The sequence below is a fragment of the Babylonia areolata genome, chromosome 6 (assembly GCF_041734735.1).
Source record: "Babylonia areolata isolate BAREFJ2019XMU chromosome 6, ASM4173473v1, whole genome shotgun sequence".
Lineage (NCBI taxonomy): Eukaryota > Metazoa > Mollusca > Gastropoda > Neogastropoda > Buccinidae > Babylonia > Babylonia areolata.
Window position 1 is genome coordinate 5,427,581 of NC_134881.1, and position 23,824 is coordinate 5,451,404.

At 45.8% G+C, this 23,824-nt stretch overlaps 1 protein-coding gene and 1 non-coding gene across 2 annotated transcripts in view; both read right to left on the bottom strand.

Annotated features, from left to right (window-relative positions):
• LOC143283256 (IgGFc-binding protein-like) overlaps window positions 1-22,505 on the bottom strand; it is a 24,634-nt gene extending 2,129 nt beyond the window's left edge. The window contains exons 1-7 of the mRNA XM_076589432.1: window positions 22,425-22,505; window positions 19,453-19,688; window positions 18,151-18,516; window positions 14,231-14,494; window positions 13,341-13,817; window positions 7,154-7,271; window positions 6,815-6,859 (exon numbers count right to left, since the gene is read on the bottom strand). Coding sequence (XP_076445547.1) covers window positions 6,815-6,859; window positions 7,154-7,271; window positions 13,341-13,817; window positions 14,231-14,494; window positions 18,151-18,516; window positions 19,453-19,688; window positions 22,425-22,464 — 1,546 coding nt within the window. The 5' untranslated portion in view covers window positions 22,465-22,505. The remainder of the gene's footprint in view (window positions 1-6,814; window positions 6,860-7,153; window positions 7,272-13,340; window positions 13,818-14,230; window positions 14,495-18,150; window positions 18,517-19,452; window positions 19,689-22,424) is intronic.
• On the bottom strand, window positions 8,121-8,235 carry Trnal-caa (transfer RNA leucine (anticodon CAA)). The gene is made up of 2 exons: window positions 8,198-8,235; window positions 8,121-8,166 (listed from the first exon to the last, which is right to left on the bottom strand). It is a non-coding gene; the product is annotated as a tRNA-Leu (tRNA).
• Window positions 22,506-23,824: the final 1,319 nt, after the last annotated feature.

Sequence of the window (23,824 nt, forward strand, 5' to 3'; positions counted from 1 at the left end):
TATTAATGCTACCACTGATGCTGCTATACCTGGCAATGATAATGATGGTAATATATAATGATCATGATGGTTATGATGATAGTATGTATATATTTCTGCTATATGTGAATCTGAAAAACCATCCTGACCCATCATCAGACCAAATTAGCAACGCTAGCCTGTCACTATTTGTTACTATTACTGCTACTGCTGATACTGCTGTACCTGGCAATGATAATGATGGTAATGATCATGATGGTAATGATCATGATGGTTATGATGATAGTATGTATATATTTCTGCTATATGTGAATCTGAAAAACCATCCTGACCCATCATCAGACCAAATTAGCAACGCTAGCGTGTCACTATTTGTTATTATTGCTGTAGCCACTGATGCTGCTATACCTGGCAATGACAATGATGGTAATGGTCATGATGGTTATGATGATAGAATGTATATATTTTTGTATTTGTATTTGTATTTCTTTTTATCACAACAGATTTCTCTGTGTGAAATTCGGGCTGCTCTCCCCAGGGAGAGCGCGTCGCTACACTACAGCGCCACCCATTTTTTTTGTATTTTTTCCTGCGTGCAGTTTGATTTGTTTTTCCTATCGAAGTGGATTTTTCTACATAATTTTGCCAGGAACAACCCTTGTGTTGTCGTGGGTTCTTTTACGTGCGCTAAGCGCATGCTGCACACCGGACCTCGGTTTATCGTCTCGTCCGAATGACTAGCGTCCAGACCACCACTCAAGGTCTAGTGGCGGGGGAGAAAATATCGGCGGCCGAGCCGTGATTTGAACCAGCGCGCTCAGGTTCTCTCGCTTCCTAGGCGGACGCGTTACCTCTAGGCCATCACTCCACTGCTACATGTGAATCTGAAAAACCATCCTGACCCGTCATCAGACCAAATTAGCAACGCTAGCGTGTCACTATTTGTTATTATTGCTGTAGCCACTGATGCTGCTATACCTGGCAATGACAATGATGGTAATGGTCATGATAGCGATGATGATAGTATGTATGTATTTTCTGCCACATTTGAATGATTTTCATTTCGGGAGAAAGGAAAGAGGCTCAGCATGTCTGTTCTCAAGAATCTGTGTCGTCCAGACTTTACTTGTGACAGTACCAGTTTGTGGGCTCACGTGTGTTTTTACACACAACATGAGCCTGTGGAATAACATGGTGTTTCGAGTGTGTGTGTGTGTGTGTGTGTGTGTGTGTGTGTGTGTGTGTGTGTGTGTGTGTGTGTGTGTGTGTGTGTGTGCGCACGCGCGCGCGCGTGTGTGTGTGCGTGCGTGCGTGTGTCCGTGGTCAGTTTTAACAAATATATTCTGTTTGGAAAGAATTTGTCCACGGTGGTGTGAGGAGTGTGATGGAAGATAATTATGTTCCTCCACCCACCCACCCCCCCGCCCCCACCACCCCATCCCCCTTTTGCCACTTCCCCACTTTCCTAGTGTGGTAATCTGCTTCGGCCATGACAGCAAAGGCGGTTGTCCATTTTCATCGCGTATTTAGTATAATAATAATATTGTTTTGTATTATATTAGAGTAGCTGTTAGATACACATGTATGTTAAAATGTATTGTGCATTTTGTGTGTGTGTGTGTGTGTGTGTGTGTGTGTGTGTGTGTGTGTGGGTGTAGTCACATTTTGGTACATTGATGTAATGTTTTATGTTAACAAACGCGTTTTTGTAAAGCACCTAGAGCAGATTTCTGGATAGTGTGCTATATAAGTATCTATTATTATTATTATCATTATCATTATCATTATTATAATATCGCACTGCACTGTATTGCATTTCATTACTTTACGTCACAACACATTCCGCTCTGTGTAAACCCTCCCCTGGAAGAGTACGTTGCCACCCATAGTAAAGCGCCACCCCCTTTTCTGTGGGGCAAGTGTATTTGTTTGACTGTCAAAGTGATTTTTTTTTCTACATAATTTTGCTCTTTTGTTGCCGTAGGTATTTTTCACCTTCGGTAAGTGCATAGTAGACACGGGACTTCAGTTTGTGACAGCACCAGTGTCACCACTCAAGGTCTAGTGGGGGGGGGGGAGATGGAGGAAGAGGAGGATTAAAAAAAAAAAAAAAAAAATCCTGATTCATACATGGGACTGGAACCTGTGCACTCTCCTCGCCGGGCGCTTTACCACAAGGCCACAGCTCCATACAACCTGTGCCACTCCCCACCCGCCCCAACCCCCCCCCCTCCCCCGCCCACTCTCTCTCTCTCTCTCCCCCTCATCCCACCTCCCACTTCCCCTCCTTCCCGTCTCTCTTTGTCTGATTCTATGCTTTCAATATGGAAATGGTAACTGAAAATATGCACCTTTTTTTTTCTCTGGCAATGAGAAATCATCATCATCATCATCATAATCATCATCATCATCATCATCATCAGCAGCAGCAGCAGCAGCAGCAGCAGCAGCAGCAGCAGCAGTAACACTTTGGTCAATAATACCATCAACACAGTCGCCGAAATGGAACTTAGGCAAACAGTACTTTTCACCATCCTTTTGCCAGTTAATAAATGTATATAAATATATCATGACAAATATAGTTCCCACAGATAGTTGACCACATGGCGTTTTGGGTGTGCTTGTGAAAAAAAACAAAAAAACCCGTAACATTTGACACGCAGAATTGCAATCTTGATGGAACCTTTTTTTCTTTTCTTTTTTGTTTTGTTTTCTTTTTGTCATGCTGCATATCTTATTTTAGTTCTGAATCCCTCACACAGCTTGGAGGGAAGACTGTCTAAGATCAGGAAAACTATTACAATTATGGCTGAGTTGTCTAAGACTGTGAAAACCATTACACTTATGACTGAGTTGTCTAAGATCGTGAAAACCATTACACTTATGACTGAGTTGTCTAAGATCGTGAAAACCATTACACTTACGACTGAGTTGTCTGAGATCGTGAAAACCATTACACTTGTGACCAAGTTGTCTAAGATTGTGAAAACCATTACACTTATGGCTGAGTTGTCTGAGATCGTGAAAACCATTACACTTGTGACCAAGTTGTCTAAGATTGTGAAAACCATTACACTTGTGGCTGAGTTGTTTGAGATCGTGAAAACCATTACACTTGTGACCAAGTTGTCTAAGATCGTGAAAACCATTGCACTTATTGCTGACTTGTCTAAGACCGTGAAAACCATTACACTTATGACTGAGTTGTCTAAGATCGTGAAAGCCATTACACTTGACTGAGTTGTAACATTTTCTGTTGTTGGTTTTTTTGTTGGGTTTTTTTTCTGACACGTCAAGTTAGCCTTGCCAAAAAACTGGTCAGGCATCTGCTTGGCAGATGTGGTGTAGCGTATATGGATTTGTCCGAACGCAGTGACGCCTCCTTGAGCTACTGAAACTGAGGCTGTGTCAGGTTGTGTGTGTGTGTATGTGTGTGTGTGTGTGTGTGTGTGTGTGTGTGTGTGTGTGAAATTCAGTTGCTTCATGAACACATAGAGGGAAACACAAAGTGTCCTTCCAAACATTTCAAAAGGTGTTTCAGCTTTCTGTGCAGGACGGCCAACAACAGCACAGTTGGACCGCCAGGCATGGTGAAAACTACCACCTGTGAAGGCGGTCGTCCACTCCGAAGCCGAACAGAAATCTGCCCGGTGTGTGTGTGTGTGTGTGTGTGTGTGTGTGTGTGTGTGTGTGTGTGTGTGTGTGTGTGGGTGTAGTCACATTTTGGTACATTGATGTAATGTTTTATGTTAACAAACGCGTTTTTGTAAAGCACCTAGAGTAGATTTCTGGATAGTGTGCTATATAAGTATCTATTATTATTATTATCATTATCATTATCATTATTATAATATCGCACTGCACTGTATTGCATTTCATTACTTTACGTCACAACACATTCCGCTCTGTGTAAACCCTCCCCTGGAAGAGTACGTTGCCACCCATAGTAAAGCGCCACCCCCTTTTCTGTGGGGCAAGTGTATTTGTTTGACTGTCAAAGTGATTTTTTTTTCTACATAATTTTGCTCTTTTGTTGCCGTAGGTATTTTTCACCTTCGGTAAGTGCATAGTAGACACGGGACTTCAGTTTGTGACAGCACCAGTGTCACCACTCAAGGTCTAGTGGGGGGGGGGGGGGGGGGGGGAGATGGAGGAAGAGGAGGATTAAAAAAAAAAAAAAAAAATCCTGATTCATACATGGGACTGGAACCTGTGCACTCTCCTCGCCGGGCGCTTTACCACAAGGCCACAGCTCCATACAACCTGTGCCACTCCCCACCCGCCCCAACCCCCCCCTCCCCCGCCCACTCTCTCTCTCTCTCTCCCCCTCATCCCACCTCCCACTTCCCCTCCTTCCCGTCTCTCTTTGTCTGATTCTATGCTTTCAATATGGAAATGGTAACTGAAAATATGCACCTTTTTTTTTCTCTGGCAATGAGAAATCATCATCATCATCATCATAATCATCATCATCATCATCATCAGCAGCAGCAGCAGCAGCAGCAGCAGCAGCAGCAGCAGCAGTAACACTTTGGTCAATAATACCATCAACACAGTCGCCGAAATGGAACTTAGGCAAACAGTACTTTTCACCATCCTTTTGCCAGTTAATAAATGTATATAAATATATCATGACAAATATAGTTCCCACAGATAGTTGACCACATGGCGTTTTGGGTGTGCTTGTGAAAAAAAACAAAAAAACCCGTAACATTTGACACGCAGAATTGCAATCTTGATGGAACCTTTTTTCTTTTCTTTTTTGTTTTGTTTTCTTTTTGTCATGCTGCATATCTTATTTTAGTTCTGAATCCCTCACACAGCTTGGAGGGAAGACTGTCTAAGATCAGGAAAACTATTACAATTATGGCTGAGTTGTCTAAGATTGTGAAAACCATTACACTTATGACTGAGTTGTCTAAGATCGTGAAAACCATTACACTTATGACTGAGTTGTCTAAGATCGTGAAAACCATTACACTTACGACTGAGTTGTCTGAGATCGTGAAAACCATTACACTTGTGACCAAGTTGTCTAAGATTGTGAAAACCATTACACTTATGGCTGAGTTGTCTGAGATCGTGAAAACCATTACACTTGTGACCAAGTTGTCTAAGATTGTGAAAACCATTACACTTGTGGCTGAGTTGTTTGAGATCGTGAAAACCATTACACTTGTGACCAAGTTGTCTAAGATCGTGAAAACCATTGCACTTATTGCTGACTTGTCTAAGACCGTGAAAACCATTACACTTATGACTGAGTTGTCTAAGATCGTGAAAGCCATTACACTTGACTGAGTTGTAACATTTTCTGTTGTTGGTTTTTTTTGTTGGGTTTTTTTTCTGACACGTCAAGTTAGCCTTGCCAAAAACTGGTCAGGCATCTGCTTGGCAGATGTGGTGTAGCGTATATGGATTTGTCCGAACGCAGTGACGCCTCCTTGAGCTACTGAAACTGAGGCTGTGTCAGGTTGTGTGTGTGTGTATGTGTGTGTGTGTGTGTGTGTGTGTGTGTGTGTGTGTGTGTGTGTGTGTGTGTGTGTGTGTGTGTGTGAAATTCAGTTGCTTCATGAACACATAGAGGGAAACACAAAGTGTCCTTCCAAACATTTCAAAAGGTGTTTCAGCTTTCTGTGCAGGACGGCCAACAACAGCACAGTTGGACCGCCAGGCATGGTGAAAACTACCACCTGTGAAGGCGGTCGTCCACTCCGAAGCCGAACAGAAATCTGCCCGGTCGCTGCCCGCCCCCCCCCCCCCCCCCCAACCCCCAACCCCCACCCCCCAAAAAACCCGTTCCGTCCGTTCCTTGTTGGATGCGCCAAGGAAGTGAACCGTGTGGTTTCAGTTTCAGTTTCACTTTCTCAAGGAGGCGTCACTGCGTTCGGACAAATCCATACACGCTACACCACATCTGTTGAGCAGATGCCAGCAGCATAACCCAACGCGCGTAGTCAGGCCTTGAGTGCATGCTTACATATTTGTGTACCTATGAAAGTGGATTTCATTTTACGTAATTTCGCCAGAGGACAACACTCTCGTTGCCATGGGTTCTTTTTCAGTGCGCCAAGTGCGTGCTGCACACGGGACCTCGGTTTATCGTCTCATCCGAAAGACTAGACGCTCAGTTTGATTTTCCAGTCAAACGTAGGAGAAAGGGCGAGAGCGGGATTCGAACCCACACCCTCACGGACTCTCTGTATTGGCAGCTGAGCGTCTTAACCATTCTGCCACCTTCCTCCTGGAAGAACCGTGTGGGAGATGTTATGTTACTGCCTATGGTCGGGGCGACTCGTGGCACGCAAACCATTCTCCACCTGAAGCGATTTCTGGAATAAGAGTGGCAGAGCATCCCCCCCCTCCCCCCAACTTCCCCCCCTCCCCTCCCCAGCAGAGACTGAGGAATCTTTTGCAGTCCATACATCGGCGTTGCATGACATGCTTGACAGCAAGTGGCGGGCACTTTCCTTGCTGAGTGAGTGAAAGCGTTATCATTACGCTTGTGACTTTTGCTAGGATTCAGCCGTGACCATTTGCTCCAAACGGCTATAACTGAAATTTTGCAGAGATACGCTCAAGAAATGTGAATTAAAACATAAAGCTAGCTTGATTATAACTGCTTTGTGGATGATTCATGTGAGAGTGATTTTTTAGTGGTCCTTCGCTCTCTGTGAGTAGTATTATACCACAATATATCGGTAGAAATGTTAATTATAGTACCATACTGTAACACAGTTTCTGTTTTAGTCGTTTTTCTAATTGCGTTCACGTCCTAATTTCAAACGCAATCCACTCTGAATAAAAATGGGAACACAAGAGAATCGAGTCTGACCTTGTCTGGCGCAGTCTTCGTTCTTGTACTGATCACCATCAGTGTCTGCGATACAGAGAAAGAAAAACATCGACATCAGCAACCAGTGTATGTGAGAAGGGACGGGGGATGGGAAGGAAGGTGGGGGAGGGGGGGGGGAGGTTAAAATAATACAGTTTATGAATGGCGAGGTATACGTGTACACTTGTACTCGATGCATGCGCGTGTGTGCATTGCGAATGTCTGCTGCGTTTGTAGACACAAAAATAGGTGCGTGCGTGTTCACTGACGTACTTATAGTGACGCAGCGAAAGACATTGGTTAGAAAAAAAATTGCACAAAGTGTGAGGAAGACTTCACCTTGAGGCTGTGTGTTGACGTAGCAAGGTTCTTCATCAGTGGCTTGGTCACAGTCATTGTCCACGCCGTCACCAGGTGTGTGTGGTGTCAGGGGGCAGCTGGTCTGTTGGCCAAGGTTCTGTCAACAGATGTCACCAGTTGCTACGTGGAACGGTGGCCTTGCGGTAATGCGCCCCACAAAGAAGCCAATGTCCACGAGTTCGAGTACCATACACATACCGGGATTTGTACTCCTCCCCCTCCCCCCCCTCCACGAGACCTTGAGTGGCGGTCTGAGTGCTAGTCCTCGGGATGAGACGATATACCGAGTTCCAGTATGTAGCATGCACTTAGTGCACGTGAAAGAGCTCACGGCAACAAAAGGGCTGTCCGTTGCAAAATTCTGTAGAAAGAAGCATTTTGATTGTAAAACAAATGGACAATGCGGCACGGAACGGCGGCCACGTGCTCAATCTGGTGACAGAAGTCCGAATTTCACACAAATAAATCTCATGTGACATAAAGTAATACAGTACAATATTTTTGTATTTGTATTTGTATTTCTTTTTATCACAGCAGATTTCTCTGTGTGAAATTCGGGCTGCTCTCACCAGGGAGAGCGCGTCGCTACACTACAGCGCCACTCATTTTTTTGTATTTTTTCCTGCGTGCAGTTTTATTTGTTTTTCCCATCGAAGTGGATTTATTCTACAGAATTTTGCCAGGAACAACCCTTTTGTTGCCGTGGGTTCTTTTACGTGCGCTAAGTGCATGCTGCACACGGGACCTCGGTTTATCGTCTCATCCGAATAACTAACGTCCAGACCACCACTCAAGGCCTAGCCCGTGGAGGGGAAGAAAATATCGGGGACTGAGCCGTGATTCGAACCTAGCGCGCTGAGATTCTCTCAGTTCCTAGGCGGACGCGTTACCTCTAGGCCATCACTCCACATTTTAAAAAAAAAAAAAAAAAAAAAAAAAAAAAAGTTGTCAGAAGTGGGATTCGAACCCACGCCCACATTCGTGGACCAGAACACTCACCACTCCGCGAGCGGAAGACATAGTCTTGAGTCTGGCGCCTTAGACCACTCGGCCATCCTGACAGCGATACAATACAACATAAAACTATGAAGTTTTCAGTTTCAGTAGCTGAAGGAGGCGTCACTGCGTTCGTACAAATCTATATACGCTACACCACATCTGCCAAGCAGATGTCTGACCAGCAGCGTAACCCAACGCGCTTAGTCAGGAACTTGAGAAAAAAAAAAAAAAGAAAAAAAAAGGTGAATAAATAATAGATAAGCGTACATAAATAAATAAATAAATAATTATAAAAAGGTAGTAGTAATAATAATAATAAATAAATAAATAAATAAATAAGACAAAAATGGTGATAAATAAGCAAATAAATGTAAAACATGAAGACACACATTCACACATACACCCACACATGCATAACAGATATGCACCAAACATGCAGTTTCACAGATATGAAAGCACAGTCAAATACACATAAACGTACATGAACCCAAACACACACACACACACACACACACACACACGCCACACACATGACCCTGCACCTCCGCTACCCCCTCCTCCACACACTCATTTCTAGGCTACGTATTCGCAGCTTCCACGGCACACACACACACACACACACACACACACACACACACACAGATGAACACTTACTTGTACAAGCACACGCACATACGCCCATATGCCCCACCCCCAACCCCACACACATATATACAAAGATATATATATACACACCCGCACGTTCCAATATCCTGCTGCTCCCACAGTGTAGGGATGCATACACTCACATACCTCATCCTCTACCCCCCCCCCCCCCTCCCTCCCACACCCCCACCTCCCCCTCACACACACACACACACACACACACACACACACACATACGCACGTGCGCAGAACTCTCCTGACACTTGTGTACACTTACACCCTCGCGCATGCACAAACGCACTCAAAAACACAGACCCACACATACACACAAACACACACATACACACACGCACAGAGGCTGCCACTGATTGGCCGCAAGAGGGATGGGAAAAGATCTCTGATGCCAAGAACGTGGCGTCTAGTGTGTTGCTCAGTCTATTGTATTTGGAAAAGCCCACAGAGACCCTGTTCCGTTTTGAAGAAATTTGCGCAATGTTGGTTTGGAAATGATGCCGATATTTGTTTGATTTGCAAAGCATCGTGCTCTACCTTTCATGTTAGACTTACGGCCGCTCCCTCTCTCTGTTTTTATTTCTTTGAGGCGATCGATGGTGTGATGGCCTTGTACCTGTTCTTTTTGATATTCTTGGACTTTTCTGAGGATTTCCGATTTTCCTAGGTGTGGGCCGCTCGTTGGTGTTGCGTTACCAGCAAGTCTGTCAGCTCGCTCATTTCCCTTAACACCTGCATGTCCCGGGCAGTATGACCATGTGAGTTTTTTAATCTGAAAGTTGCACATTGCCTTATGCCACTCTGGGCTTCCCATTCCATTTTCAATTTTCTGTATGAGGTTCATTGAGTCGGTTAGAATCATGGCATGTTGGTTTCCGGGCGTATGGATGGACGATAGCCACTGGAGGGCAAGTGTCACAGCTTCAGCTTCCATCGTTAGGCTGGAGGTTGTGACTTTGTAGGCAGCATTCTCTTCCCTAATTGTTTTTCCATTTTGTTTCGCAGTGAATCCCCAACCGGATTGATCTTTGGTGACTGAGCCATCTGTGTATATGATGATGTCCTCTTCTTTACTGTTTTCTTCTATGAGTAGCCTCATTTCCGCATCAGTTTTGCCCTCTGGCCATTCCCGAAAATGTCTTCCTAGAGTGGGTGCAATGTGCAATGTGTTGAAAAGATGGTTGAGGTTTTCGGGGTTTTTCTCCCATTCTTTTGTTTCTTTCAGGTCTTGTAGTCGGCATACTAGCTGGATGTGTCTTCTGCTTGCCCCATCCATGATCTTCCTCGTCCTAGACGGCTGCCTTTTGGTTCTTTGACTGCGTCATGCAGTGGGTTTTGAGGGTTTTCTAATGCGTTGAAGTAGGTCTTGACCTGTTCTAACTTGTTTCTGGCCTGCACTGAAGGAAGGTCAAGCAGGTATCGCATGATTTCTGTGGGCGTGTCTTTTGTTGTTCCAAGGATCAGCCTCATAGCTTCATTTTGAACTCTTTCTAATTTTAGGAGGTTGCTTTGAGATGGTGTTGTTAGCCCAAGTCCGTAGTCGATCACACTGAGGACGAGTGATTGGTATAGCAGGAAGAGGTGGCGTTGTTCAATACCTTTGGTTGCCATTGCTTTTAAGACTGAAAGGCCCTTTTTGCATTTGAGAACAGTATTTTCCGTATGTTTTCTGAAGGTCAGCATCTATGAAACAAATCGTGCGACAGATTCTAAATCGTGCGTCGCTTTTTTGCGTGATGGAACCTCGATTAGCAGAGGCTAGGTTTTCAAATTCTGCATTGCTGCAGAAGATATTAAAACTTCACATTCTGAGCTGGTGTAGCAGATGCTGAATTTATAACAGACTTCAAATTTCACATTACCGGTTCCGACGCTATCACGAGATCTAGAATTCTGCCTTTCTGCAGTCAGTTATGAATAGTTCAATGCTGGAATGGATCAGAGTGCAGTATCTACTAAAAATCTGCTCTTATACATTCATTCATTCATCATTATGCCCATCGCTCCCGGTGGAGCATAGGCCATCGACGACCCCTCGCCATCGCACTCTGTTCTGGGCTGTTCTGGCCATTCCAGTCCAGTTGGTCCCTTGCTGCTTCAGCTCTGCCTCGGTGTCTCGCCTCCAGCTGTTGCGAGGCCGGCCTCTCTTCCTCTTTTTCTGCGGGTTCCAGGTCAGGGTTTGGCGTGTGATGCTGGACGCTGGCTTCCTGGGGGTGTGTCCAATCCAGCCCCACTTCCTCCGCAGTATCTGCTTGGCTACTGGTTCCTGTCCCGCTCGCTCCCACAGATCTTCGTTTCGGATCTTCTCCTGCCATCGGATTTTGTAGATGCGCCTCAGACAGGTGTTGAAGAATGTCTGAATCTTCTGCTACATCGTCTGTGTTGTCCGCCATGTTTCGCATCCGTAGAGCAGAATTGACTTCACATTGGAGTTGAAGATGCGGAGTTTGGTCTTCATACTGATTACTGATTGCTCCAGATGCTCAGATGTTCTTGAGCATGATGCTCTTATACAGCAGATGCGAAAATCTAAAATACTACCTTGTTGCAAAATATTCTTACTTTTCGCTTTTGTATTGCTGCAGAAAATTACCGTGGCACAACTTTAGAATTCTGCGTTGCTGCCGCAGGTTGCATATGCTATTTCATGAAACAATTCTGGATTTTGGAATTTATATTTTTACTCTGATTTCGCGTGATATTTACCAACCAATCTATCTATCTAGTTAGCTATCTATTTCCATGTGTGTGTGTGTGTGTGTGTGTGTGTGTGTGTGTGTGTGTGTGTGTGTGTGTGTGTGTGTGTGTGTGTGTGTAAGTAAGTGAGAACATTCGCTACTCCTTCAGTGACGAATGAATGTATGATTCATAGTCAATACAAAATGATACAAATACGTGAATAAACAATTAGATACAACAAAATATTGTTTTAAAGAGAAAAAAGAAAATGGTAAACATAACTCTCTCTCTCTCTCTCTCTCTCTCTCTCTCTCTCTCTCTCTCTCTCTCTCTCTCTCTCTCTCTCTCATGAGAATACGCAACTCCATCAGTGAAGTAAATGTATGATTGATGGTCAACAAGAACCAAGACCTTCAAGGCTCACTTGTGATACGCACTTAATCCAGGTAAAGGAATCATGAGAGAAATAAAAAGATGAAAAAAAAAATCGTTACAAGAGGCAAGGACTTCAAGACTCACTTGTGATATGCGCTTTATCCAGAAAAGGATCATGAAAAAAAAAGATTTGATTTCTAAAATCGTTAAAATGTGTTCTGTGTTAAATATGTATACCAAAAAGCTTGGGAGGAAAAGAAAGAAAGAGAGAAAAAAAGAAAAAGAAATGCGAGTGGGATGTTCAGTTCGGAAGCAAGTCGACTTATACACACAGCTGTGGTGCATCTGACATCATGCGACCAAAATAAATATTTAAAGCTAGTTTGTTTGTTTTTTTACAGTGCGATTAGTTGTCTCATGTGAGGCGCTTAGAGCTCATTATATGGGGAGTTTGCGCCATATAAGTACAATATATTATTATTATTATTAATGATATTATTGTATTGGAGGTAATAACACCGTTTAAATCTTTTTCTTTTCTTTGTTTTCTTTATATATATATATATATATATATATATATATATATCGATCATTTACGAAATCCTTTTAATTCGGTGGCCAACACTGACAGCAGTGGAAGCCAAACTGTACGACACCCTGGAGGAGCTGCGACGGACGGCAGCCTTCATCGAGGACACTGGGCTACTTATCTAATGGGAGGCGAACGAGGAAGAAGAAGAAGAAGGTGGTAAAGGAGACGTTGCAATCGCCTCATGCACACCCCAACATGTACCTGCTTTCTCAAGATCTGCACAGACCAGTCAGACAAGGCTGACCAAAACTCAGTGAAACTGTCAATTCAATTTTTTCGTTTATTTTTATGTTCATTCTAGTTAATTCAATGTCCACTTTAGAATATTTATATGCAGTAAACATGTCGATGGTGTAGTTAGTATCACTGTATGTGTTCTAGCCAATATTTGTATTGATTTTCATTTAATTGCAAACAGAAAAAACGAGGTCATGCTGTTGTTTTACCAAACATAGCCCACGTTCCGGAAACTGGGAAACGGTATTATGGGGTTTTCGGATCCGGAACGAGCCTCAACGAAATAAACCATCAATGATCCGGAAATACGACTTACTTCGGAAGATTTACAACCTATTATTGGATTGACTGTGAAGATTTTTGTCCTACTATGTTTAAGCCAAATTGGTGTTGGCAGACAAAGTAATTCCAGAGAAAATGGCAGTGTTAAAGTTTAACACTAACACACACACACACACTTTGTTTACACAAGTGAGTCAATAAAGTGAAGCCAATAAACAATTAGGTGCAACAAAATATTGTTTCAAAGTGAAAAAAAGGAAGAAGAAAGAAACAAAAAGATAAGCATAACGCTATCTCTCTCTTTCTCTTTCCCTCCCTCCATCCCTCCCCTCCCTAAACACTCACCTGACTCAGTGGCTCACCGTGGGTGAGCGACATAGCCCAGCACTCGCAAATCTGCGCGTAGTAGACGTGCGCGTTCATCCGCGGTCCGCCGCTCTCCCCGAGCGTGCACGGGACGTCCTCCGGCGCCAGCCTCACGTGACCCACCACAAGATCTGCGGAGCCAATCACCGGGCTCCACGTGACGTTGCGCGCGGGGCTCTGCAAAGCCTCCCCGTTGAGTTTGACCGACCCGGTTTCCTGCGCCCGCACGGTGATGACGACATACATGGCCACCCCGCCCGAGGGGGTCAGGATGTGGTACACATCCCCAGCTTGTTCCCAGGGAGTCAGCACCAGCATGGCGGGGTCTCCGTGATCCTTTGCGCCGGACACGACCGCGGGCTGGTCGCGCGTGTATTGGACCGCCAGCACGGGCTTGTCCGCGACCGCCAGCACCAGCTCCTCGTGCGGAAGATCGTACTCGACGAAGCCTCCGGCCTGGAGTCAGGTCAAGTGTACTTTGATATTATCATACATGAGAAATAGAATTGTGGCTTCATTCAAAGAAGAATTTTTTTTTTTTAAAAGAAACAATTATCACGTTTCTGATAATGAAAAGACAAAAAAAGAGATGGAATATAACAAGGGAAAATTATATATCACTATTTACGAATTCTGCGTTTACAAGTTTTCTATAATTACAAATTAATACGATAAAAAATTGAAATTCAAACACACACACGCTAAAAAGACACCGAACAGATCGGTACCCGCATGTCAGTGTTGGAGGGACTCCGTGACAAAACTTCACTCGCACTTACTCTCGCTTGTGTGTGTGTGTGTGTGTGTGTGTGTGTGTGTGTGTGTGTGTGTGTCTGTGTGCTCATCAATCGCTCTTCGTACGATACTACCTCCTGGATTCTCAGAGTCTGGGCACCTCCAGCCAGGGTCAAGGTTGTCATGGGGTCTTTGGCCACGAAGCGGTAGGTGTCCCCCGCCGTCTGCTCTGGGAGGTGGATGAGGACGAAGGTGGTGGCCCAGTTCGTGGTGGGGGGCATCTGCTCGAGGAGGTGGGACAGGCAGCCCGCCCCGGAGAGGGAGGTCCGGTTCAGGCCGCTGAGCACCGCCACGGGGTGGCTGCTGGTGATGCGGCTTCCCGTCAGATCCCGAGAGGACTGCGGAAGGGGAACGGGGCGGAGGGGATTGGGGATGGAGGAGGGAGGGGGGAAGGGGATTGGGGGTTGTGGAGGGAGGGAGGGGGGATTGGGGTGGTGGAGGGAGGGGGGGATTGGGGTGGTGGAGGGGGGATTGGGGTGGTGGAGGGAGGGGGGGCGGAGGGGATTGGGGATGGTGGAGGGAGGGAGGGGGGGATTGGGGATGGAGGAGGAGGGGGGTGGAGGGGATTGGGGGTGGAGGAGGGAGGGGGGGCGGAGGGGATTGGGGTGGAGGAGGGAGGGGGGCGGAGGGGATTGGGGTGGAGGAGGGAGGGGGGGCGGAGGGGATTGGGGGTGGAGGAGGGAGGGGGCGGAGGGGATTGGGGGTGGAGGAGGGAGGGGTCGGAGGGGATTGGGGGTGGTGGAGGGAGGGGGCGGAGGGGATTGGGGGTGGTGGAGGTAGGGGGTCGGAGGGGATTTGGGATGGAGGAGGGAGGGGGCGGAGGGGATTGGAGATGGAGAAGGGAGGGGGAGGAGGGGATTGGGGGTGGTGGAGGGAGGGGGGGCGGAGGGGATTGGGGATGGAGGAGGGAGGGGGCGGAGGAGGGGAGAGTGGAGGTGTGGTGGAGGTGGTGTAGGCGTGAGAGGGGTTAGGAGTGGGGGGGGGCATGGGGGGGGGTTGGTTGGGGGAGAACAAGAAAGAGGAGGATTATTGCGTGGTGACAGTCACTGACCTTGGCTTGAGCTTGTTGTTGTTTTTATATAACGTGTGAATGCAGCTTACTAAACAGGTCTTTTGTACCTCTGTCTCTCTCTCTCTCTCCCTCCCTGTGTGTGTGTGTGTGTGTGTGTGTGTGTGTGTGTGTGTGTGTGTGTGTGTGCCCCATTCTACCCCCTTTTTTTTTATTTACCAGGAGTAAGCAGTAACAAAACTGATCATCATTCAATTGTCAATATAGAAAATATTGTCCCACAGTCTGTGGCCTTTCATGCCCTTCTCTCGTGGGCGACCTCAGTTTCTAACCCTCACCCCCCCCCCCGCCGCGCCCCCCCATCCCCCACAACTCCCCACCCCCACTTCCACATGACTGTTGAACCCAAGGCCTTCGGACGGAGCAACAAGCAAACCGATGAGAAGCGATGGTGGTGAAATAGCGTCGGCGGCGGAAAGCACAGGCTGCTTCCGGCTCAGCTGCGTGCGCTTCTCGAAGGGAGGTCAGCAATGGAGACTGGCAGCACAAAGAGTGGATCGTTCTGCCTCCTTCCTCCTCCGGTGTAAGAGTTTCAAATTACACCCCCCACACCTCTCTCCGCCACTGCTGGGTTTTATCCAAAGGTTAATTCTGGGCCAGCCTCGAAGGGTCATTTCTGGCAAGTCAAGTTCGACCCCTTCCCTTACCTACCTCCGTCCCGCGAAAAATATATTTGAAAATCACCGTCTTTCTATGGGTTTAATGAGGCTGTTGAAAGAGGAAAGTGGGGTGTGTGTCCTGGGACAGCCTTTAGGGACCTCTCCACCCGTCTTCCTTTCATTCTATTGGAGCTTAATATTTGTATTTGTATTTCTTTTTATCACAACAGATTTCTCTGTGTGAAATTCGGGCTGCTCTCCCTAGGGAGAGCGCATCGCTATACCACAGCGCCACCCTTTTTTTTTTTTTTTTTTCCCTGCGTGCAGTTTTTTTTAATTTGTTTTTCCTATCGAAGTGGATTTTCCTACAGAATTTTGCCAGGAATAACCCTTTTGTTGCCGTGGGTTCTTTTACGTGCGCTAAGTGCATGCTGCACACGGGACCTCGGTTTATCGTCTTATCCGAATGACTAGCATCTAGACCACCACTCAAGGTCTAGTGGAGGGGGAGAAAAATTTCGGGGGCTGAGCCGTGATTCGAACCAGCGCGCTCAGATTCTCTCGCTTCCTAGGCGGACACGTTACATCTGGGCCATCACTCCACATGTAAACAAACGGTTGGGAGTTCTGTTTTGATAGCCTGTATTGGTTTTAACAGGGACAAATTTACTCTCGGGGGTCACTATAGGCTAACTTAGAATGACTCCCATATCTATTTGGTGGAGGGGTAAAATCTAACTGTAGGGTTTCTTCTACCTAGGGTTATTCTAGGCTAGTCTTCATAGACCCTGGGTTAACCTGGGCTGGACAGATTTGACCGCACGGTAAAAACCAACGAGGTTACGAATAAGCTGCTACACCGGTTCAACGTCAGCAGACACAACCCACTCTGTTGTGAGTCTGACAGAGACCTATACGACTACTACTACAACTACGACGACGACAATGACTACTACTACTACTACCACCACCACAACTACTACTACTAATACATAAAACAAAACAAAAATCACCAAATGAATAACCCAGTGGATGGGCGCAATAGCCGAGTGGTTAAAGCGTTCGAATCCCGGTGACGGCGCCTGGTGGGTAAAGGGTGGAGATTTTTCCGATCTCCCAGGTCAACATGTGTGCAGACCTTCTAGTGCCTGAACCCCCTTCGTGTGTATACGCAAGCAGAATATCAAATACGCACGTAAAAGATCCTGTAATCCATGTCAGCGTTCGGTGGGTTATGGAAACAAAAAACATACCCAGCATGCACACCCCCGAAAGCGGAGTATGGCTGCCTACATGGCGGGGTTGAAAACGGTCATACACGTAACAGCCCACTCGTGCACATACGAGTGAACGTGGGAGTTGCAGTCCACGGACGCGGAAGAAGAAGAAGAAGAAGCCAGTCAAATGATGGGCTTGTGTCTGCCTGTACATAGGAAGGTCTGAGGATGGAGTCAGAGCAGCTTGGTAACGCAGTGGCTATGATTTCTGATCCCACAGGGCGACATCTGAACAACCCCAACCCCTCTGTGAGTTCCATAGCCTTTTGGAATATACTGAATGCCAACACACACCACACCAAAATCTGAAATCCATGTCAGCGTTCGGTGGGTTTTGGAAACACAGCTATATAGCCAGTCTGTGGCATTACTCGTACCTACGAAAACGGAGCATGGCTGCCTAATCGACAAAGTATCTGAAGGAAACAAAGTAAGGTCACACATGTGAAATTCTGTTCGTAAAAACTCAGAAACATGGGATGTATAATCTTACGAGCATTGAAGAAGACGAGAAAGAAGAAGAAAAAGAGCAAGGAAAAACAAATAAAAAACTGCACGCAGGAAAAAATAAAGGAGGTGGGGAAGGGGGGGGGGGGGGGGGGGGGGGGTGGGGGGGGGGTGGCGCTGTAGTATAGCGACGCGCTCTCCCTGGGGAGAGCAGCCCGAATTTCACAAAGAGAAATCTGATGTGATAAAAAGAAATACAACTAAAAGAAAAGAAGACAAGGGAGAAGAGAGAAAATACTACTCCTACCCCCCGTCTCCCACCAACACTAAACCAAACTCCCAAACAATTCCTCTCCGTTTCAATCCCCCCCCCTCCTCACCCCCACCCACCCACCTGTCCCCACGTCCATCCCACCCGTTCCACAGTTCCAACCCACCCAACCCCCACACACACTCTCCACCCACCCACTGACATCCATTCCGCATCCCACACCACCAACTCATCGCTTGCCCCCTCTCCCCCACACCCCTCCACCACCACCCCCCTTCTGCTCTCCCCCCCCCCCCACCACCTCCACCCACATCCGCACCGCACCAATTACCTGCAGCTGCATGGTTTGGAGTCGATCCAGAGTGAAGGTCATGACGTCATTAGGGAAATACGTCACCCCTTGCAACACGAAGCGATCCTCTGACGACGACGATGCGGACTGTTCCCTCTGCCCTGGGGGGAAGGTAAGGGAGATGACCGTGCCATGGTAAGCCGCCGACACCGTGACGAAAGAGGCGGTGATGACGTGTTGTCGAGCCCAAGCCGCGGCGAAATACTCCGTGCCCAGTTTGTCGACGGGGATCGGGGAAAAGATGTCGCCGTTGGAAGAGATTGAGTTGACCACCTCCACCGTGATGAGGTCGCTGGCCACAATCTCCACGGTCATGTTGGAGATCAGCGTCCCCGCGGGGAGCACCTGCCGAGCACGTGGATATTTATGCATACATTTGCATAATTACTGATTGAATACGTTTGCATAATTCATGACGTAGATATTTATGATTTATAAATATGTTATTTGCTTAAATTTTGATGTTATATATTTGCATCATTTTTCTTGTGTGTGTGTGTTGGAGGAAACATCTGGCGTCAATTATACATTTGCATCATTCATGATGGGGGAAGGTAACACCCTGCCAGATCATTATATATTTGTATTACTTATGATGGAAAAGATACAGATACAGTGCAGCTACACATATACCAGAACAGGCTTACTGACATATACAGGTATACAAATACTATACAGGTATAAGATACAGGTACAGATATACAGATGAAGTACACGTAGACATATACAGTACAGACCTACTGATCACATAGGTAAATCGAGAATGGGGGAAACTGGGAACAGGCGAAACTCGGAACAGACGAATAGGGTCAACACCCACCACCCACACAACATGAAATGACACTACACTGTACAACACCTCTAACAACACATGTGGAGTGGTGGCCTAGAGGTAACGCGTCCGCCTAGGAAGCGAGAGAATCTGAGCGCGCTGGTTCGAATCACGGCTCAGCCGCCGATATTTTCTCCCCCTCCACTAGACCTTGAGTGGTGGTCTGGACGCTAGTCATTCGAATGAGACGATAAACCGAGGTCCCGTGTGCAGCATGCACTTAGCGCACGTAAAAGAACCCACAGCAACAAAAGAATTGTTCCTGGCAAAATTCTGTAGAAAAATCCACTTCAATTGGAAAAACAAATAAAACTGCACGCAGGAAAAAATACCAAAAAGGGTGGCGCTGTAGTGTAGCGACGCGCTCTCCCTGGGGAGAGCAGCCCGAATTTCACACAGAGAAATCTGTTGTGATAAAAAGAAATACAAATACAAACACATATGCACACCTGAGCGGGTTGGTCCACCTCGAAAGTCTCCACCTGACCAGGCTGCAGGCTGAGGGAGAGGGTGAGGGGGGCGGGGGCGGAGGGGAGGGTGGTGAGGCTGACGCTCACGGCACCACCCACCCCCGTCCCCGCTCCAACCGCCGTCATCCTCACGTAGCCCTTGGGGTTTTGGCTGAAGAGCGCCTGGGGGAAGGTGACCAGGTACCACTTGCCGGGGTCGCCTCGCGTCCGCCCCACTGGACACGGTGAACGAAAAAAGTGAACGAACGAATGAATGAATGAATGAACGAATGAATGAACGAACGAATGAACGAATGAATGAATGAATGAACGAATGAATGAATGAACGAATGAATGAATGAATGAACGAACGAACGAATGTATGAATGAATGAACGAATGAATGAACGAACGAATGAATCAATGAACGAACGAATCAATGAACGAAGGAATCAATGAATGAACGAATCAATACATGAATGAATGATCGATCGATCGGATCGATTGATTGAATGATTGATAGATCAATCATTAGTAAGTACTATGTTAAGCAATTGATGTACTAATCAATTGATTAATGCATTGATGAGTTGGTGTGTTAATTAATTGCTGATAGTAATTGATTAATTATTGATATTAATCATTGATTACTTAATGTATGAATCAAATAATTGTTGAAAATAATCAGTTATCCGGGCCACCAATCATTTTGAAATCATTTCACATGAAATGAATTTGACACTTTGGCAAACCCCGTTTTATTCGTCTGGTTGCCGTGCATGTCCCACTTTAGATACTTCAAATGATTTTACGCAGAGTCTGAGTAAAATTCCTCACGACATAGTTTATATTTGAACTGGAATAATACCCCCGAAAACGGAGTATGGCTGCCTACATGGCGGGGTAAGAACGGCCAAACACGTAAAAGCCCACCCGTGTACATACGAGTGAACGTGGGAATTGCAGCCCACGAACGAAGAAGAATTGGAATGATAATGATTGTGATCAAAACTTTGAACGCTTTTTCTCAGATATTTGTATTTGTATTTGTATTTCATTTTATCACACAGATTTCTCTGTGTGAAATTCGGGCTGCTCTCCCCAGGGAGAGCGCGTCGCTACACTACAGCGCCACCCTTTTTGGTATTTTTTCCTGCGTGTAGTTTTATTTGTTTTTCCAATTGAAGTGGATTTTTCTACAGAATTTTGCCAGGAACAATTCTTTTGTTGCTGTGGGTTCTTTTACGTGCGCTAAGTGCATGCTGCACACGGGACCTCGGTTTATCGTCTCATTCGAATGACTAGCGTCCAGACCACCACTCAAGGTCTAGTGGAGGGGGATAAAATAATTATCGGGGACTGAGCCGTGATTCGAACCAGCGCGCTCAGATTCTCTCACTTCCTAGGCGGACGCGTTACCTCTAGGCCATCACTCCACATATCAAAGCACATTCCAACAACGGCAAAATGTTAAACATTTGCTAAAACTCTAAAGGGCATGATAATAAGAGTTAACCATAGTCACCCTTTCACATCTACTCTCACACTCACTGGAAACAGACAAACACCACACACACACACACACACACACACACACACACACACACACACACACACACACACACACACACACACACACACACACACACACCATCAAGATCTGGGTGCAACCAACAGAATGCTGTTTGAAATCTATGTTCACTGAATGTTGGAATACCAGTCAAGATTGGTGTGTGTGTTCACATAAATAACACTGGAATTCCACTTGGGGTTTGGAATTACCCAACAGAATACAACTGGAACCTTGCAGGGAACTTAGAATATCCCTTTGAATACCCAAATAATGCTACATGGGACATGGAATGCCTATTCCAGTGGAGTGATGGCCTAGAGGTAACGCGTCCGCCTAGGAAGCGAGAGAATCTGAGCGCGCTGGTTCGAATCGCGGCTCAGCCGCCGATATTTTCTCCCACTCCACTAGACCTTGTGTGGTAGTCTGGACGCTAGTCATTCGGATGAGACGATAAACCGAGGTTCCGTGTGCAGCATGCACTTAGCGCACGTAAAAGAACCCACGGCAACAAAAGGGATGTTCCTGGCAAAATTCTGAAGAAAAATCCACTTCGATAGGAAAAACTAATAACACTGCACACAGGAAAAAATACAAAAAAATGGGTCGCGCTGTAGTGTAGCGACGCGCTCTCCCTGGGGAGAACAGCCCGAATTTCACACAGAGAAATCTGTTGTGATAAAAAGAAGTACATAAAAGTATATGAATACAAAAAAAAGTATTCGAATGCACAAATACAGACGGTATAACTCACTCAGTACGGCCAGTCCTCTCTTCTCCTGTACACAGACCCCTCGGATGTCCAGTGGGTGTCTGAATGACCCAACCTTTAGCTTCCGTCGTCAGAATTGTGATATTCTTTGTCAACATTCACCTCTTCAGTATAAGAGCCTTCCGCTTGCAATATTTTGATGATGGTAATTGGGGCGAAACGCTGTTAACGTCGTCTCTTTCGCCGTTCGTATGGAAAGAGATAAGGGGGTGGGGGAGAAAGAAACGAAAGAAAGGAAAGAAAGAAAAGGAACAGCAAAATATGAGATAAACTACTGCTTCAGTTTGGATTAATTCAGGTGTGTCCATACCACAGAGAAAACCCCACAGGAAAAGAGTGAAGAACAACAAAATATGAGATAAATCACTGCTTCAGTTTGGATTAACTCTTTCCATACGAACGGCGAAAGAGACGACGTTAACAGCGTTTCGCCCCAATTACCATCATCAAAATATTGCAAGCGGAAGGCTCTTATACTGAAGAGGTGAATGTTGACAAAGAATATCACAATTCTGACGACGGAAGCTAAAAGGTTGGGTCATTCAGACACCCACTGGACATCCGAGGGGTCTGTGTAGAGGAGAAGAGAGGACTGGCCGTACTGAGTGAGTTAATGAAGGTGTGTCCATACCACAGAGTAAACTCCACAGGAAAAGAGTGAGAGTCCGCATCCTGCCCTGACTGTCGTGCTCGTCGGCCTGTCCGCTCTTCCGCAGTTATCCTGAAACATGAATGAGAAGAATGTTGCTGCTGTGTTGCATGTGCTGTGCTGTATGCGCTGTGTTGTGATGTATTTGCTGTGCTGTTTGCCCTGTGTTGATATGTATGTGTTGTGTTGTGTGTGTGCTGTGTTGTGTACTGTATGTGTTGTGTTACGTGTGTGCTGTGTTGTGCTGTATGTTGCTGTGTTGTGTACTGTATGTGCTGTGTTGTGTACTGTATGTGTTGTGTTGTGTGTGTGCTGTGTTGTGTACTGTATGTGTTGTGTTACGTGTGTGCTGTGTTGTGCTGTATGTTGCTGTGTTGTGTACTGTATGTGTTGTGTTGTGCTGTATGTGCTGTGTTGTGTACTGTATTTGTTGTTTTAAGTTGTGTTGTATGTGTTGTGCTGTATGTGCTGTGTTGTGTACTGTATGTGTTGTTTTAAGTTGTGTTGTATGTGTTGTGCTGTATGTGCTGTGTTGTGTACTGTATTTGTTGTGTTGTGTTGTGTTGTGTTGTGTTGTGCTGTGTTGTGTACTGTATTTGTTGTGTTGTGTTGTGCTGTGTTGTGTACTGTATTTGTTGTGTTGTGTTGTGTTGTGTTGTGCTGTGTTGTGTACTGTATTTGTTGTGTTAAGTTGTGCTGTGTTGTGTTGTGTTGTGCTGTGTTGTGTACTGTATGTGTTGTGTTAAGTTGTGCTGTGTTGTGTACTGTATTTGTTGTGTTGTGTTGTGCTGTGTTGTGTACTGTATTTGTTGTGTTGTGTTGTGCTGTGTTGTGTACTGTATTTGTTGTGTTGTGTTGTGCTGTGTTGTGTACTGTATTTGTTGTGTGTTGTGTTGTGCTGTGTTGTGTACTGTATTTGTTGTGTTGTGTTGTGCTGTGTTGTGTACTGTATTTGTTGTGTTGTGTTGTGCTGTGTTGTGTACTGTATTTGTTGTGTTGTGTTGTGCTGTGTTGTGTACTGTATTTGTTGTGTTAAGTTGTGCTGTGTTGTGTACTGTATGTGTTGTGTTAAGTTGTGCTGTGTTGTGTTGTGATGTGCTGTGTTGTGTACTGTATGTGTTGTGCTGTTTGTGCTGTGTTGTGTACTGTATTTGTCGCGTTGTGTGTGCTGTGTTGTGTACTGTATTTGTTGTGTTAAGTTGTGTTGTATGTGTTGTGTATCAACGAAGAAAATATCCCTCTCCCTCTGAAGCACTTTTCCAAACACACTTTTACAAGGGTCAACACAGACTTTGCTTTCAGTTACACAGGTAATGTCTAGCTAACAATTCTGTATAATAATATAAAAAAAAAAATGTAAGTGTTGTCAATACCACGAAGAA